The following is a 14493-nucleotide window of genomic DNA, read 5'->3' on the forward strand; positions in this document are numbered from 1 at the left end:
CCCGGTATTGGTAGACAGAGTCTGCTTCGTGGATGTAAAGAGGAGGGAGAATACATCGAATTTGTGGCAGTGGTGAGGACGATGGGTTGGTTTGGCTATTTTTGCTTTCTTCCCTTCCCTCTCATAGTGTAGACCACAACAGCCCATGGTGCCACTATGTCTGAAGTGTGACTTCTGGGCCACTATATGACTAGGGAAGGAAGACTCAAGAATTGAATCTACATCTGTGAATCAAGTCTTCCATTGTCCCTCTTCTCTGATCTGAGCTTTTTAATAGCTGTGTGTGTTCACATTTGATACCTGGAAAGGGAGAAATGGGCAGGACAATCCGCACTGTATTCTGCAGGGCTGTAAGTGCTGAATATATCACCAGTTTGGAAACAGTCCAAAGCTCAGGGAAATCTCAGAGAAGGGGAGGGCCTTCATGATACGGATGTTATTTTATTTACATTTTATTGATCCAGAGTTTCTGAAGGAAAATTAAATGAAACTGCCCTCAGTCACAGTCTGTTAAACATATCAAAGTTTTACTAGAAAATCATTTATATGACTATTCCCATGATAATCTTGATCATACAACCTTGCCCTCATCACTGCAACATTTTAATCATTTTAGAATACACGCCTATGCACGTCTAGTCAGAAGTAAGTCCCATTGCATTCAAGTTGGTTTCCTCCCAGGTTACTGGATATGGGGTTACCACCACAACCAAATTATTTTGTAAAGATGGATATTTAAGGCCAAGTCATACGTTACTTTCCCCCATGCAGAGGTTCATAAATATGGTTCCCGCCTGGTGGCCTCTGCACAATTGGGACTTATTTGAACTTGGACTTACAGCAGCAATAAGCCAAGCACAGAAATGCTACATGTCTGTGTTGGTGGGACTCCCACACTAAACTCAACACATAAATGTCGTATTCCACTATACATAGTGCTGTCATGAGGAAGCAGTGATTAGCAGCCTCCACACTGAATGGGTGATGTATGATTCAAGTCATCTGATTTCTTTCAGTTCTGTTAGCATTTGCTACTAGGCTGACTACTTGGTTGAAAATGAGATGGATGATTGTGTTGTTTTACACCATATTGCTTTCCTTCTGTCTGCCCATCTGTTTTTTTCCAGCTGACTCACTGCTGCCCTTTGTGAGGCCTGTAAAAACCCCACATCTATAACTGTGCTAATGAAAGCCCTTCTTTTCCGGGGAGTTGCTATTCCTTTTGAAAAAGCTTTTGCAAACATTCCTACAGATAGCAAAACCCAGTTTAGGGTATGTTTTAGTGAAGTTGCATAGGTCTGATCCATGTCTTTAGTGGAGGATTTGCTGAGCAGTTGCTGCCACTGCACGCTATTTCTAAAAAATTGCAAAAATTAGAAGGTGGTATTGTTTGCTCCAAGAAAGCTACTACCAGCGGGGAGGGAACAGCTTAGCAAACCTGTGTGTGTGTGTGTGTGTGTGTGTGTGTGTTCCCATTTGCATGAATGCAAACCATTTGTTGGGGGTTTGCTCAGTATGTGCAGTGGTTTTGAAAGTGAGCAGTGGCAATTGCATTAGGTGACTTCAAGAGATTTGTACTGGAGTTGCCAACCTTTTGGGACACGTGGGAGCAATTGGGAGTGTGCCATGCAGTGACATGCAGTAAAGTTTTTTGTAGGGGAACAGTTAGGGCCAAAGGTATCAGCTTATGAGGGCGATTGGGAAGGGTGATGTTGTGTGTGTGAGCATCAGGCCTCCCTTTCTAAGCCAGGCAGAAGTTTCCCAGGCTTTGGGAAGAAGGCGCCAGCTTTAATAATTTAATACTCTAATTTACCAGGAACATTTAGGGGACTAACCTAGTCCCCCTAGTCCACTGACCACATGCCACTGGTTCCATGTACACCATCTCCTCTGGTTACTTCTCTCTCTTCCATTCCTGGATCACTCTCCCCCATGCAGACATAAAGAGGGTAAGCATGTGTGTGTGTGTGTGTGTGCGCGCGCGTGCGCACACACACACACACACACCCTACATCATTTGCTTTTCAAAAGGGTTTGAGTAAAAAGACCAATCCAGTGGAATTAAAATAGATCCTCTTGCTTTTGCATGATTTTACACTGTCAACCTCCCCACCCTAACACCATCAAATAAATGCTTAAATTAGTAGACTGCACAGTAAAAATCACAGTGCTTTCCAGGGTTGCTATGGCACAAATGCATCTATCCAAGGCACAGATCCTCCTGAATTATCCAGGGCTCTTAAACAGGATGACGACAAAACCGCCACTAAATGACAGGACACATGACTGGACACAGATTTAAAGATGGTTCTGAGAGGATCAGTCTTAAAAATTATGGTGATCTGCATGGATTTTTTTTGCTTTGGATCCATTTTTTGTTACCATGGCAGTGTTGGAAAGCACCAGATGCATTATTTTTATGGTTCAGCCAACGAGATAAGTGGTTTGCATGGTAGCGACCCCAAGAGGAGGGAATCTGTTTTGATGAATCTCTCTCTCTCTCTCTCTCTCTCTCTCTCTCTCTCTCTCTCTCTGTGTGTGTGTGTGTGTGTGAGAGAGAGAGAGAGAGAGAGAGAGAGAGACCATGACTGATCACTTTTCCCTGCCATTCTCTCTTCCCTGACTCCTGCAGCATCTCACTTTATCCCCCTGCCACTGCCTGTCTCCCCACAGTCTCCCAGATCAGCTACCTTTTCCTCCTACAACCTTGGTCATTCCAATCAGAGCTGAAAGAGGAAGTGGGAAGTAGCTTTTCACTTCCAGTCTCCCTCCCTTAGCACTACGTGCTTTGGGGGGCGGAAAATAAGGGCACAGTGAGTGGAGGCAGCACTAACTTTCACAGGTGATGTATTGTACTTACAGGCACCACATTGGTGATCCCAGCTTTAAAAGCACCAGTTGAAGGATTATGATCTAGAGCCCTATTTTAGCATTGAATTTAGGGCCAACAAAATAGTATGGTAGATTTTTGCAACAATGTTTTTAATGCAACAGTCCCAACATGAGATACTGGTTGATTATCTGAGACTTACATCAAGGCTCAGCTAACAAGGCCTTTTCATCGGACCCAGACAGTATTTGTCACAAGATAAGTCGCACGTGCTACATGATGGTTGTGCAAATCTACCCTTGTCTCCATCAGGATACAAAAGAAATCCTGATTCCCAACATAACAACATGTTGCCCATTGCAAAGTACAGATAAAGACCACAAAGATTCATTTTGTCTTTCTTTAGTGGTAAAGTACATTAACTAAGGCCCATTTGGCAAATATCCAAAATAAAACCTGTGACACAGTCATTTATAGCATGTGTGGGTACATCTCAAAAACCAGCCTCCTCAACAATAAACTCAATGTTTTCACCATTGTCACCATCTGTCTCAGGATTGGGTGGCAAATACGCAACCTTGTAAAGAAATGAATCTGTTTTCCCAGGCTTTTGAGGAAGCAGGATTATGATTTCTCTAAAGACACTGTGGATGCATTAATATTTATTACAACAAATAAATTACCATTGCAATCTAATAATATTTTATCCCTTTCTACTGGACTTGAAGGAACAGATGTGAATTATTTATCCCCCAACTAGAAGGTTGCAGTGGACACTTGCCAGCCCATTCTGCTTTATCTGACGTCTGAGAAAGATACTAATGTGATGTCAGAACAGGCACTTTGACCACTGCTGCCATCTCCAGAGGAGGAATAAATACAGATATACACAGAGGCAACTTATTTAGGCATTAGCATGCCTGAATAATCTACATGTTTTCTGATAAACTAATTGTGCAATCTTGTAAATAGAGGAGTAAATCACATTGGAAACTACCAGTGTGACTTCCAGATAAGCATGCATATGACGGGTCTGTAAGAAATTTTAAAATCATGCCTCCATGAAAGAAGTGACTGTAAGCTTTTGATGTTTCACATCAATGGGATTATGCCTCTGCACTTTCAGATTTGCTCCTGAAGAAACATAGTTAAGAACCCTAACTGGTGGTGATGTTCTTAAAAGATCAAAAGCAACTTTTCAGTGTGTTTGATGAATCAGTTTAGGATTAGAACATCTGTGGTCATTCAGTCAATAAGGTTTATTTATTCAATCCCATGCCAATACTATCAGACATTAGAAGCTGCACGACACTTTTAGTGACCTTTTAGGTTCTGCCAAAATAAAATGCCCAGTAGAAAGGACATCAATTGGCATGGGGTTTGGAGACTATAATAAACCCACGAGCAACTTTTAGATCAATCTGGTCACCACCACAGATTCAGCAAAGCTAAGTAGGAGTGTGTCATGAATAAGGGGGACAAGATTGCATTGTACTGCTAGTTTGCATACATTGTGAACCGTCCTTCTGGAACCTCTCTTCTGTGCTCAAGTCTTTATGGACTTACAACATCCTAAAACAGATGCCCACCTCCAGGCTTCTTTTGTGATGGTACTCACCTATACAGAGTACCAACACCACTTTTCTTGCTGCCCATAGCATCTATTTTATGCTGGCACCCATGGAATGTTTGTCAATATACAAGAACCATCATGCCATTTTTATGCCCCCCCCCACAAAGCACTGCACACCCCTTTCCCCATATGAACCTGCCTGGACCCAGAGATTGACTTTTGATGCCCTTCTCTGCATGCTGCCTTCAAGGGGGGTCTGGAGGGTGGCGGTAAGAGAACACATATTTTCAGTGGTAACTTCCTAATTATGAAATGCTTTCCCAAGGGAGGCCCACCAGGTCCCAACTTGGTCATTGTTTCAGTGCCAGACATTTTTTTGTTTGCTTGTTTTCCTGGGCTCTTGATGGGATGCTTTTATTCTCACTATGTTTTTCATATGTTTATGCATGTTGCTGTATTTTATTCATCTTGTAAATCTTTTGGGGATCTTGTTGTGGCGTAATTCACAAATTTAGTAACTTAACCATTCTGCTGAAGAATCTCCCAGAATTCTAGTACTCAGGCCATCCAAAGCAACTAACTAGAAGCAAAAAAAGAATCACTTTATGCTATGAAATTCATTGCCACAGAACATTAAAACTAACAAGTAGTTAGTAGTGATAGTTTCCTTGAGTACCTGACAGAATAAATTAGGAAGATGGCATATAAATTCACTGGTTCCAAAGCAGTCTACTGGAACAAAGAAACAATGCAATTGCTCCCTTGGAAAATATAAGGTCTGACCATGTCCATCTAGGCTGTCTTTAGCACTTACTGGAATTCACGGGTTCCTTGTAAAACCTGGGATAATTTTTCAAAGAGCATAGATCCATTTCCTTTCATCTGTTGCTCACAGAACCAGTGTGGCAGCCTGATGTGACACAATAATCACAACCAGTTAAAACATGGAGGCTGCAAATTATTGGTTTACAGCCTCCAACAAATGTGTAATTTATACATTCCAGTCAGGTGGGCTGCTCATAAACAAGAAGAGCAATGGTATATAGATAAATTGTTATAATCTGTGACTGGCACGCTGATGAAAACTTGCTCTCTATATAGTCATTACCCTGTTGATTCTATACTTTGTTTGCATTCTCCAGAATCAATCACTTCCATTTTAATAAACTATTAAGGGCGGGGGAGGTTAGCCAACGTAATATGCATGAAAGCTTGTTTTAAAAGGAAAATGCCTATCACTTCTGAGAATGTCAGCAATGAATGCAATTTCCTCCTTTTCAGTTGACTTCATAGGTGGATTTGACTCTTACGGCTATCAAGGCCCACAGAAGACATCTCATTTACAGCTACAGCCCATGTATATGTGAGTACCTAGCTTTCAAGTTACTCTATCAACTGCTAGATGTGTATTAATGATTAAAAAGTAGCACTTTTTAGGGAATATCCAAGCACTCCTTTAAAAGTACATCTGCTTGATATGCATTACTTACATTACAATGCTGTTGTATGAGTAGGGAATCTCAGGTTTGCATTTTTACCACATGGATTGCACTGAATGCCATTTCCAGCAACAGCCAAGCATATTCCCCGCTTGCATGGAGAGTCCATGAAATTTTACCATCTACATCATCTTTCAAACAACTATTCCTGTGGATCTTTCTCTCCCAGCAGCTTCTTTGTTGATGAATGTACATTAGCCCTAATTTACCTCTGGGTGAACGCCACAAATAGTGATCCTATTATTATGCTCAGCTGTCAGACTATTTGTGAAACATGGCAGCTTTCTCAGAATACAGTTTCTCATCTGCGTGTGCCCAAAGAAATGCTTTTTCACTTTTGTCACAGTGTTCTACACTTACAAAATGTTATTTCTTCCTGTCACTGTTTGTGGCTCCCAGGTACTCAGAACAATTCAAATCCCATTTCTTCCTTCATATAGTATACCTTGCCATCAACATATGGAGCCTTCTAGCTGAGATATTATCCCATTCTATTTATGTCCTCTGCTTTGAGAGTAGCTGATTGCATTTACAGAGTTTACAAACACTGGCTGGGAAGAAAGCTGAAGCTGTAGGGCAAAGAAGTCAATATAAATTTTGAAGCTTGTAGTTGAGAACAAGGAAACACAGGAGGAACATCTGAAACTCAGTGCAGGTTTGTTGCCATTTTGCTCCAGTACTGCTCACTGACATGTAGGAGATATTGGCTATATGCAGAAGACAACAGAGCTGTTGATATTTCTAGTAAAGCGACAAAGGACACAATGGCTGCATTTGAATGTCATGATAAATTTGTCCAAATTTATCATATTAGGCATGAGAATTATCCATGTTGGGAAAGAGAATAGGAGAGACTTCCATTTGCTTACTCTCCTTTCCCCTAACCCACATCAGTAAGACTGCAAGGAGTTCAGAAGCTGTTGGAGAGAACTGTTGTGCTTCTGTCCTGCTTGCAGGCTTCCCATAGGGATCTGGCTGGCAAATGTGAGAACGGGATGCTAGACTAGAGACCAGCAGAACCTTTCTTCCACTCATAAACTTTTGCTGCTGCTTTTTTATTATTAAGTGCAGCTTGTCACATCACCTGAGCCCAATAAACTGTGGTTAACTTTAACTATGTCTTTTGAAACAAGCCAACATCAAACCATGGTTTATGAAGCTGACTTTTTTTCAACAGGCCACAGCTAAGATTAACCACAGTTTGGGCTGTGTCGTGCTAAAGCTTCCAATCTCCTTCTCATGGCCATGTCAGCGAATATGTAAGCCCAAGGTTCACCTAGACTCACAATAGTCAGCCACTGTCATAATCCAATAAAACCCTTAAGACCAAATTTATACAGATATTTGTATTTAAATATATAAAATATTAATTAAATGTTTTGTGTTGAAATATTTATTTAAATACATTTTATTCTAGCTCAAGATATGCAGTTCTACACATATTTTATCCTAAAGCACATTTTATGCATTTTGGTACAATTTTTTAATTTTTTTTTGAGCCAAAGGCCATATAGCAAAACTGAAAAAAATTGAAAGTATAATTATAGGCTTGTTCATGTGCTACCCTGCGAGGTGCGAATTAGGACACTTTGCTTTAAAATGCCGAGCAAACAAAGTTCTCCTTGTAGGGGATATAGCAGGAAAGCAGTAAGCATTTTAAAGATCATTTCTGAAGGGCTTGGGAGTTGTTTTCTACCCTTCTTGGGGATTTTCAGGATTCTGAACCAGCTGTCATAATCAGCCAAATTTCAAGCAAAATTATGTATGTGTTGATGTATGATCAACTAGCATTCTTGCTTATGCCCCATACATTGCTCCGTGGCATTCTAGCATGATAGAGCCTGCTTTCATCTAATTGCACTGAAATACTCTTGACTTGTCAACGAGAGCAACAATATGGAACCACTAGTGCAAAAGATAACTGAACCCCCCCATAGAAACTCTGCAACATTGGATTATTAAAAATGCATGCCACCAAATATTTGCATTGTAGAATAAGCAAGCACATGACGTCAATATTTTTGGTAGTCTAGGAAATAATTTGAAGGAGAGAGACGCTCACAATAGAAAGCCAGACTCCTTCAGTGCTTCACTATAGAAACGTTGGTTTAAAGAGAGAGAGAGAGAGAGAGAGAGAGACGGCCGATGACAGTATGTAATATCAAATGCATAATGTGTTGGAAAAATTGCTCAAGAACAGCTCGCCATTACAGAAGAATTTTCCTGTCATTCTCTGAGGAGTTTCAGCCATGAAATGATCTGCCTTCTATACAGAGCCAGTGTCATGAAGGCATGCAGTTTGCTTTATGAAGCAGAATTCCTGTGACTAGTGAGATTCTCAGATCTTATGGCCTGATTAAAACTCATTAGGATTTACTCATTAGGGTCACTTTCCCCCTTCATGTCATTGCTATAATCCGGACATTTACATTAAATCCAATGTTTCTCTTGATGTATTTGTTTCCCAAACAAAAGAACTCCTCTACATCTGAGGCCTGCTGCAGGGCATGGCATCCTTCCTTAACTATGTCATTTCCATTTTCCTCTTCTTCCAGAGGAGAAATGCCAGGGTGCCATGCTGTTGTTTCATTTATAGTACACCAAATCCTTTGCGCAACCCCAATGCTGTCATATTTACCTTCGCAAAATGTATGAGGTGGGCTGCATAGCTCCATTTAAATGAATAGCCATTCTGATCCAGGCAATGAACAGGGCTAATCTGACAGGGAGAAGGTAGACTTGAAGCAACACTCACACTGATCACCTGTGAGGGAGAGAAATGCTGTAGTGATTGGCGGGGGGGGGCTGCTACAGCCCAGCTCTTCTCTCCTCACACTTGACAGATGTGTGAGGCTGTCAACCTCCCTGTGATCTTTGGATGAAGGCCAGTATATTATTATTATTATTATTATTATTATTATTATTATTATTATTATTATTATTATTATCACAGCTAGTCACCTATTAAGATAGGAGTGTGGAGGGGAAAGGTGGGGCCCAGACTCATACTTGGCATTCTCTCTCTGCTCTCTAACCTGTGATTGTTGGTGCCATTGTCTGAAGGAGATTAGGTGTTTCTTAGAGTATACACATGTTTTCCATGAACATCACCTTAAAAGTGTTTGATGAGTTGTGAACTATATATGCCAGTGGGCAATGACATCTAAATCTCTCCTGTATGTATATTATTTTGAAAATTCAACAAAAAATAATCCCCTCAAAAAAGTGTTTGATGGGTATACAAACCTTTGTTCTGATTATATATATATTTCCGCCTCTTTCTTTTAGGTCCAAGTAGACAAAGCAAAGTCTGTGGTTGGGGTCGGAAGGACTAGTCAAAGAACTTATTCCAGCACGGCCTCCTGTGGGTGCAAAAGAAGGAAGAAGTCTTAACTTTTCTGTTTCAAAATATAATACTAGAAGAATGCTGGGACACGGAGACCTCACTTTCTCACAAGTACAGACTGCAATGCACAAGATCCTTTCTCTCCCATCTTGGATTTTCCAAATTCTTATACAGAAAGTTCAGAAGGAGAAGCGGTGGCACCATCTTCTGGTCACAGCCTTCTCTTCCCTTTGCTCCTGCCTCTGAATTATGAAAAATATCTCATCCATTTTGGTTCTGTCTGGAGCCGTGTCCTCTTAGTCAATAAACACTAACGATACCAAGATGACCTTGAAACAGAAGTCAATAGACAGCAAGTTGTTTGCCCTAAAGGCTGTATAATACATACTTGCCTTAACCTATCCTAAGTTACACATCAGAGAAATTCGGTGTGGACTTTCTGAAGTAACTTCCTTTAGGCTCAACCATGCTGTTCATTAATTGTTAAAGATTTCTAAGGCTGTGACAGGTAATAGACTCTGCTCCCCAGTAGTTCCAGAGTTGGCTGTGTAAGAAAACCACCCGCTGGCAGACAGAAGAGGTGCTTTAAGTCTCCAGAAGGGCTGAGATGCAAATACACTTTAAAATACTTCTAACAGAACTGGGCTCTTTGGGGAGCTGGAAAATGCTGAGGGGAAAAGGAACATTTACTAAAGTAATAACTGTAAAGAAACAACAAAAACAGTGCTCCTTAACCCCACTGTTTTTATTTACTGCACTCTAGGTGCTTTTATAAATGACTCTAAATATGTCTTTTACTAATGACAGAGACGTCTGCATTATTTCTATCAGCAGAGGCCAACTGAATATGTATTAACTATGTTTACTCTTTTATAACTTAATTCCAGTTGAAAATCCTATGTAGGTGAGCTTTTTTAAAAAAAGAAAAACCTGCAGCATATAAGATATTTCTTTCTGGGTTTTGTTTTGTTTTTTTTTAGTTGGGGTGGGAGTAGTTGCGTTGGTAACATTTTTGAAGACCTTTTTGTGATATTTGGGGGATCTGTTGTGTGTTAGAATGTGTATCTTAACTTTCTGTATTATCGTGGCTGAAAAAAAAAGCTGTGCTGTTATGTAGTTGGCAACAAGATGCCTTTGGAAACTTTGCTAGTAGATCAATGTCTTTATGAAATACTCTTGGAGTCCTAGAAACGTCTGTTTGTTCTGAATTTGAGCTGTATATTCAGCCACTTCATTGGCTTTTCAATGGGAAGAGATATTTTGCTCAGGATTTTTTGGAACCGGAATTGCCCTCATTTCTTTATTTAAAACTTACATGGGCATTCCAGCTGTAGGCACTTGATGGGGGAGAGGTTCTTCTACAAATTAGCAAATTGCCCATCAAGTCGTCTTCAGGCAACGTTTTTCTACACTTGCCAAATGTTTGCATTCTGTGTGGCCTATAAAAACCATCATTCCCCATGACAACTTTCAAAGTCTGTTCCTATAGAAACACCAGTCCAACTCACTACACCTCACATTTTTGTATCTTTCAATGGATGTAACATGTCACAGACAAAAATAAATCTGGATGCGTACAGGACAGACATGCACTATAAACATAATCAGATTCCAGCAACTAAAGTGGAATGGATGTAACCAAACTGTACTATGAGGAAATCTGCATAGTATAGTGGATAATACATGTAAATTTCAAAATTGTATTCCTGCAAGATCAAGCATCCTACTCTTAAGTAGTTGCATAATTGTATCTACACTGCACTGGTGCAGATTTTCAAGGTGCTCTATAATTCTTGTTGGCTTGTTTGCCATTTTAGGCTCGGACCAGAAGTCACTGTAAACCTAACATTCACTCGCTATCAGTGGAATTAGTCTGGGATATGATGCATGAAGTATTGCATCCTTAACTTTACTTTTCAGATAGGTGAGTTAAGGAGCATGGACCATGTTACATAGTGAAGCAGCAGCAACTCACTGACATTCTATCTCCACTTATGGGGATAGACACAGCATATCAGCAAACTTATATATGTATTCTGGCTCTGGAGTAGAGTTTTGATCTCCTGAATGCATATCCATAGCTCAGACTCCTGGTTTATTAAAGAATGATGACTATACTTAACTACACAATTTTTGGAGAATCCATTGCTTTATATAGGTTCGATCTTGCTAAACACCATAAAGGCCTAATTACTTTAAAAATAATTGTGTTTATTTTTACTGTTTGTATAATCATATATATATATGGGAGTGTACCAACACCAAGCTTCCTCAAATTCCCTATCAGGAAATGTTTGTGAAGTTTGTGGTTCAGTTCAGTGTTAGCAAATATGAGCAAGCTAGCCAGTCAGCCAGTGCTATTTCATCGGCCTATAGGATGATGGCACTTCTCTACCTTTGCTTCCCATGCCTGCACCGGTATCTACTAGGAAACAGCCATCTTGCTGCAAATAAATGGTATACTTTCCTAGAATGTATCCTGCTACCCCTGCTGCCAAATATTGCTGTATGTTTTTAAAAGCAACTGCAGCCACTGTAGAACAAAGCTGAATGAGAAGAGGGAAGTATGTTCCCTTATTTCCTGTGAACTGTATCACCCCTAGTGCAAAAGCCTCCATGAAAGATATAGAGTTTCTCGAGCTCATGTGCAGGTTTACAAGGATCCAGAATTGCTCTTATAGCAGCACTAACAGCAAGTGCCAGCTGCTTTTCAGAGTGCAGCGCAATAGTATGACTAGTGAGTGTCCAGAAAGGAGACGTGCTTGTAGGACAGATGTCGGGTAAGGGAACCACTTTCTCTGCTTTAGTGTGGGCACTGTCCCAACGAGAGATGGGCTTTCACTATAAAAGGGACTCCCAACTGAGTTCTCCTCCTATAGGAATATATTTGGCTAGAACTTCTTTCCCTGAATTTGTCTAGGTGTACTGCAGGCTTCTTCCCTCTAGCAATGCCCCTGGGGAAATGTAGTTGAAAAATGACAGTGAGGCGTTTTATTTCGGTTTGGTTTTTTTGCAAGAGATCAGAGAAAAGAGAAAGCTACTCACATTTAAAATGGATTGGCATGCGGAGGAGCAGAGGTACCTGGGGTTGCTACGCCTGGAGGTAAGACGAGAAAGTCGCTGAAGACCATGGTCTTCGAGAAGTGAGATGGTTCTGCTATGACTGTAAGAGGAGAAAGAAGGTTAGAGTGCCTCTTCTCCTAGTGCAAGAGTAAGCAAAAGCAGAGAATTTTGAGGCATTGCGATGAAAATTCTACACTTTCGATGCTGCCATACAAACACACACTCACACACACACACACACACACACACACACTAATAGGCCTTCATACTTGCTTACATTGCAGCTAAATCACTACCACCAAAACAATTTCAAGACTGTTGACTACTACAGTGGATAAACTAATGGACACATCTGCTATGGAAAGAGTTTTAGAGCACAGTAGTGTGAGAATATCTGAAATGCTGTTGTTGAATTGTACAGCTGTATCCTCCTCAAAAATCCAGTGAAGAATGTTATTTTTCTAGACTGGGCTTTTTGTTGTTGTTATAAATCCAAATATTTAGAAGGCAAGTGTTAACAATCCAAATGTCCTTTTTTTCTTATAGTCATTTGTTAATTCTGAATGTATTTTTAACAGAAGGTGGATTTTTTTTTTGACTAACTAGTGTAATTTGCATTTTAAAAAAATAAATGGAAAAATATAGGTTTCCAAGTGTTTCATGGACTCCTGCTGCTTTTCACAAGTTCCATAGATTGCAGTAGACTCTCAGAAGAGCAAAAATACAAAAAGGAACAATCCTATTATATTTACATGAAGGCAATTTTGAGCTGTGCTCCACACAGATGTGTCAGCACTGAACAGAAATTGCCAGGTCATGACATCATTTTAACTCAGTCATAGGTAACTGGTATTTTCATTATCTACTGACACTAAAAGGCTACTTTTACAAGGCTGACTGTAATAGACTCTCTGTCATTTAGAATACGCCTTTTTTATTTTGTTCTCTCATCAGTGAATGTAAGCATGTGATAGGTTTACAGCAGCCAACAATGTTAACTACTGCATTAAGTAATCCCTGTTAAGAGGGAGTAATATTCTATTTTAGCACTGAATCCTCATTCAGGTTTTAAAATACTCATTCCTTGCACAGGCCTAGGGGGGAATAGTAGAAAGTAGTTAAGAGATAGGCCAAAACCTAACCTAGGAAGTTTGCTGATGGGACCACAAACTACCCTGGGACTAATATCCCAATTTATGCCAGTAAGTCTGAGGTCCAGAAGGAGGCGTGGTCAGGTGGACATCCTTGATCTCTTGACAAAGTAGCAGTGCTACCTGATAAACTCAGCCCACACACCCTGCTTGCTGCTGCCAGCATAGTAATACAAAGCTACCCAAGTACTTATGGCTTAAATATGTCAATACATGGGCAGGTGGTAGGAAAAGCTGGCAAATATACCATATGTTCCAACTGCCAATGTTTACCATATGTTCTGGTTCCTTTCTCTGGAAAAATCACTCTATTTTGTCCCTATGTTTTATCTTTTTGTGCGTTGCTATCGTCGTCATTCTTCCCAAGGTCTCTAGAAGGTAAATTGTGAAGGAATGGCTGCTTCTTGTCCCTAGCAAATATGCATGTCTGTGAACAATAAGGCAGCATGAAGTGCACAGCCTCCCATTTCACACACTGCGCCTGTTGGGATCAATTTTAAGCCACTGGTGATATATTGTGCGACTTTTCTGTTTTCCTAGTATATATTTAATCCCAAGGATGACCACCCTCCTGATTTTTAAATCAGGCACTGTGCAAAATAAATAAATGTTGGTGAACAGATGGAATAAAAAGCATTATATGATGGAGGGATCTCAGGCTTCAATGTGATAACAAGGATGCTAAAAAACAATTTCCTGTCTCCATCCACAATATGTTCCATACACAGTTTGTCTACACAGGAGGTTCTCTTATCTTGGCTGCCTGTTGACAGCCTCAGAGCAAGCAAGCAAGCAGGCAATGGAGTCCAGCCAGCCAGTCCTTGCTGTTGGGAATGGACAGACAAGTGGGAGGCCAGGTGGGCAGGCAGGCACTATGAGCCTTACTGCCATGCAGGCCCAGCAGCGCCCGCTGTTGCCACTGCTGCCTCCCAAGGTAAGGTGCTGGCCTCACATTCACCTTGGGCCACTAAGGCTGGGGGCATCCTCATTCCAGGCCCCTGTGGGGCAGTGTGAGGAGGCACTTCTCTTTG

General features: G+C 40.7%; 1 protein-coding gene and 1 long non-coding RNA gene across 6 annotated transcripts in view; one reads left to right on the plus strand and one right to left on the minus strand.

Moving 5' to 3' along the window:
• NKAIN2 (sodium/potassium transporting ATPase interacting 2) overlaps positions 1–11768 on the plus strand; it is a gene marked incomplete at its 3' end in the record, with an annotated part of 464930 nt that extends 453162 nt beyond the window's left edge. For 3 of the 5 annotated variants that reach the window (XM_081187809.1, XM_081187813.1, XM_081187811.1), the window contains 2 exons: positions 5685–5766; positions 9191–11768. In XM_081187809.1, coding sequence (XP_081043935.1) covers positions 5685–5766; positions 9191–9200 — 92 coding nt within the window. Of the gene's footprint in view, positions 1–5684; positions 5771–9190 lie in introns of those variants that run through there. The other 2 variants (XM_081187810.1, XM_081187812.1) reach the window with 1 other exon arrangement.
• Positions 1–14493, minus strand: part of LOC308583644 — a 73701-nt gene that overhangs the window by 23864 nt on the left and 35344 nt on the right. The window contains exon 5 of the long non-coding RNA XR_014006299.1: positions 9149–13360. This is a non-coding gene — a long non-coding RNA (uncharacterized lncRNA). The remainder of the gene's footprint in view (positions 1–9148; positions 13361–14493) is intronic.

The sequence above is a fragment of the Podarcis bocagei genome, assembly GCF_964188305.1.
Source record: "Podarcis bocagei genome assembly, chromosome: 3".
NCBI classification, from domain to species: Eukaryota; Metazoa; Chordata; class Lepidosauria; order Squamata; family Lacertidae; genus Podarcis; species Podarcis bocagei.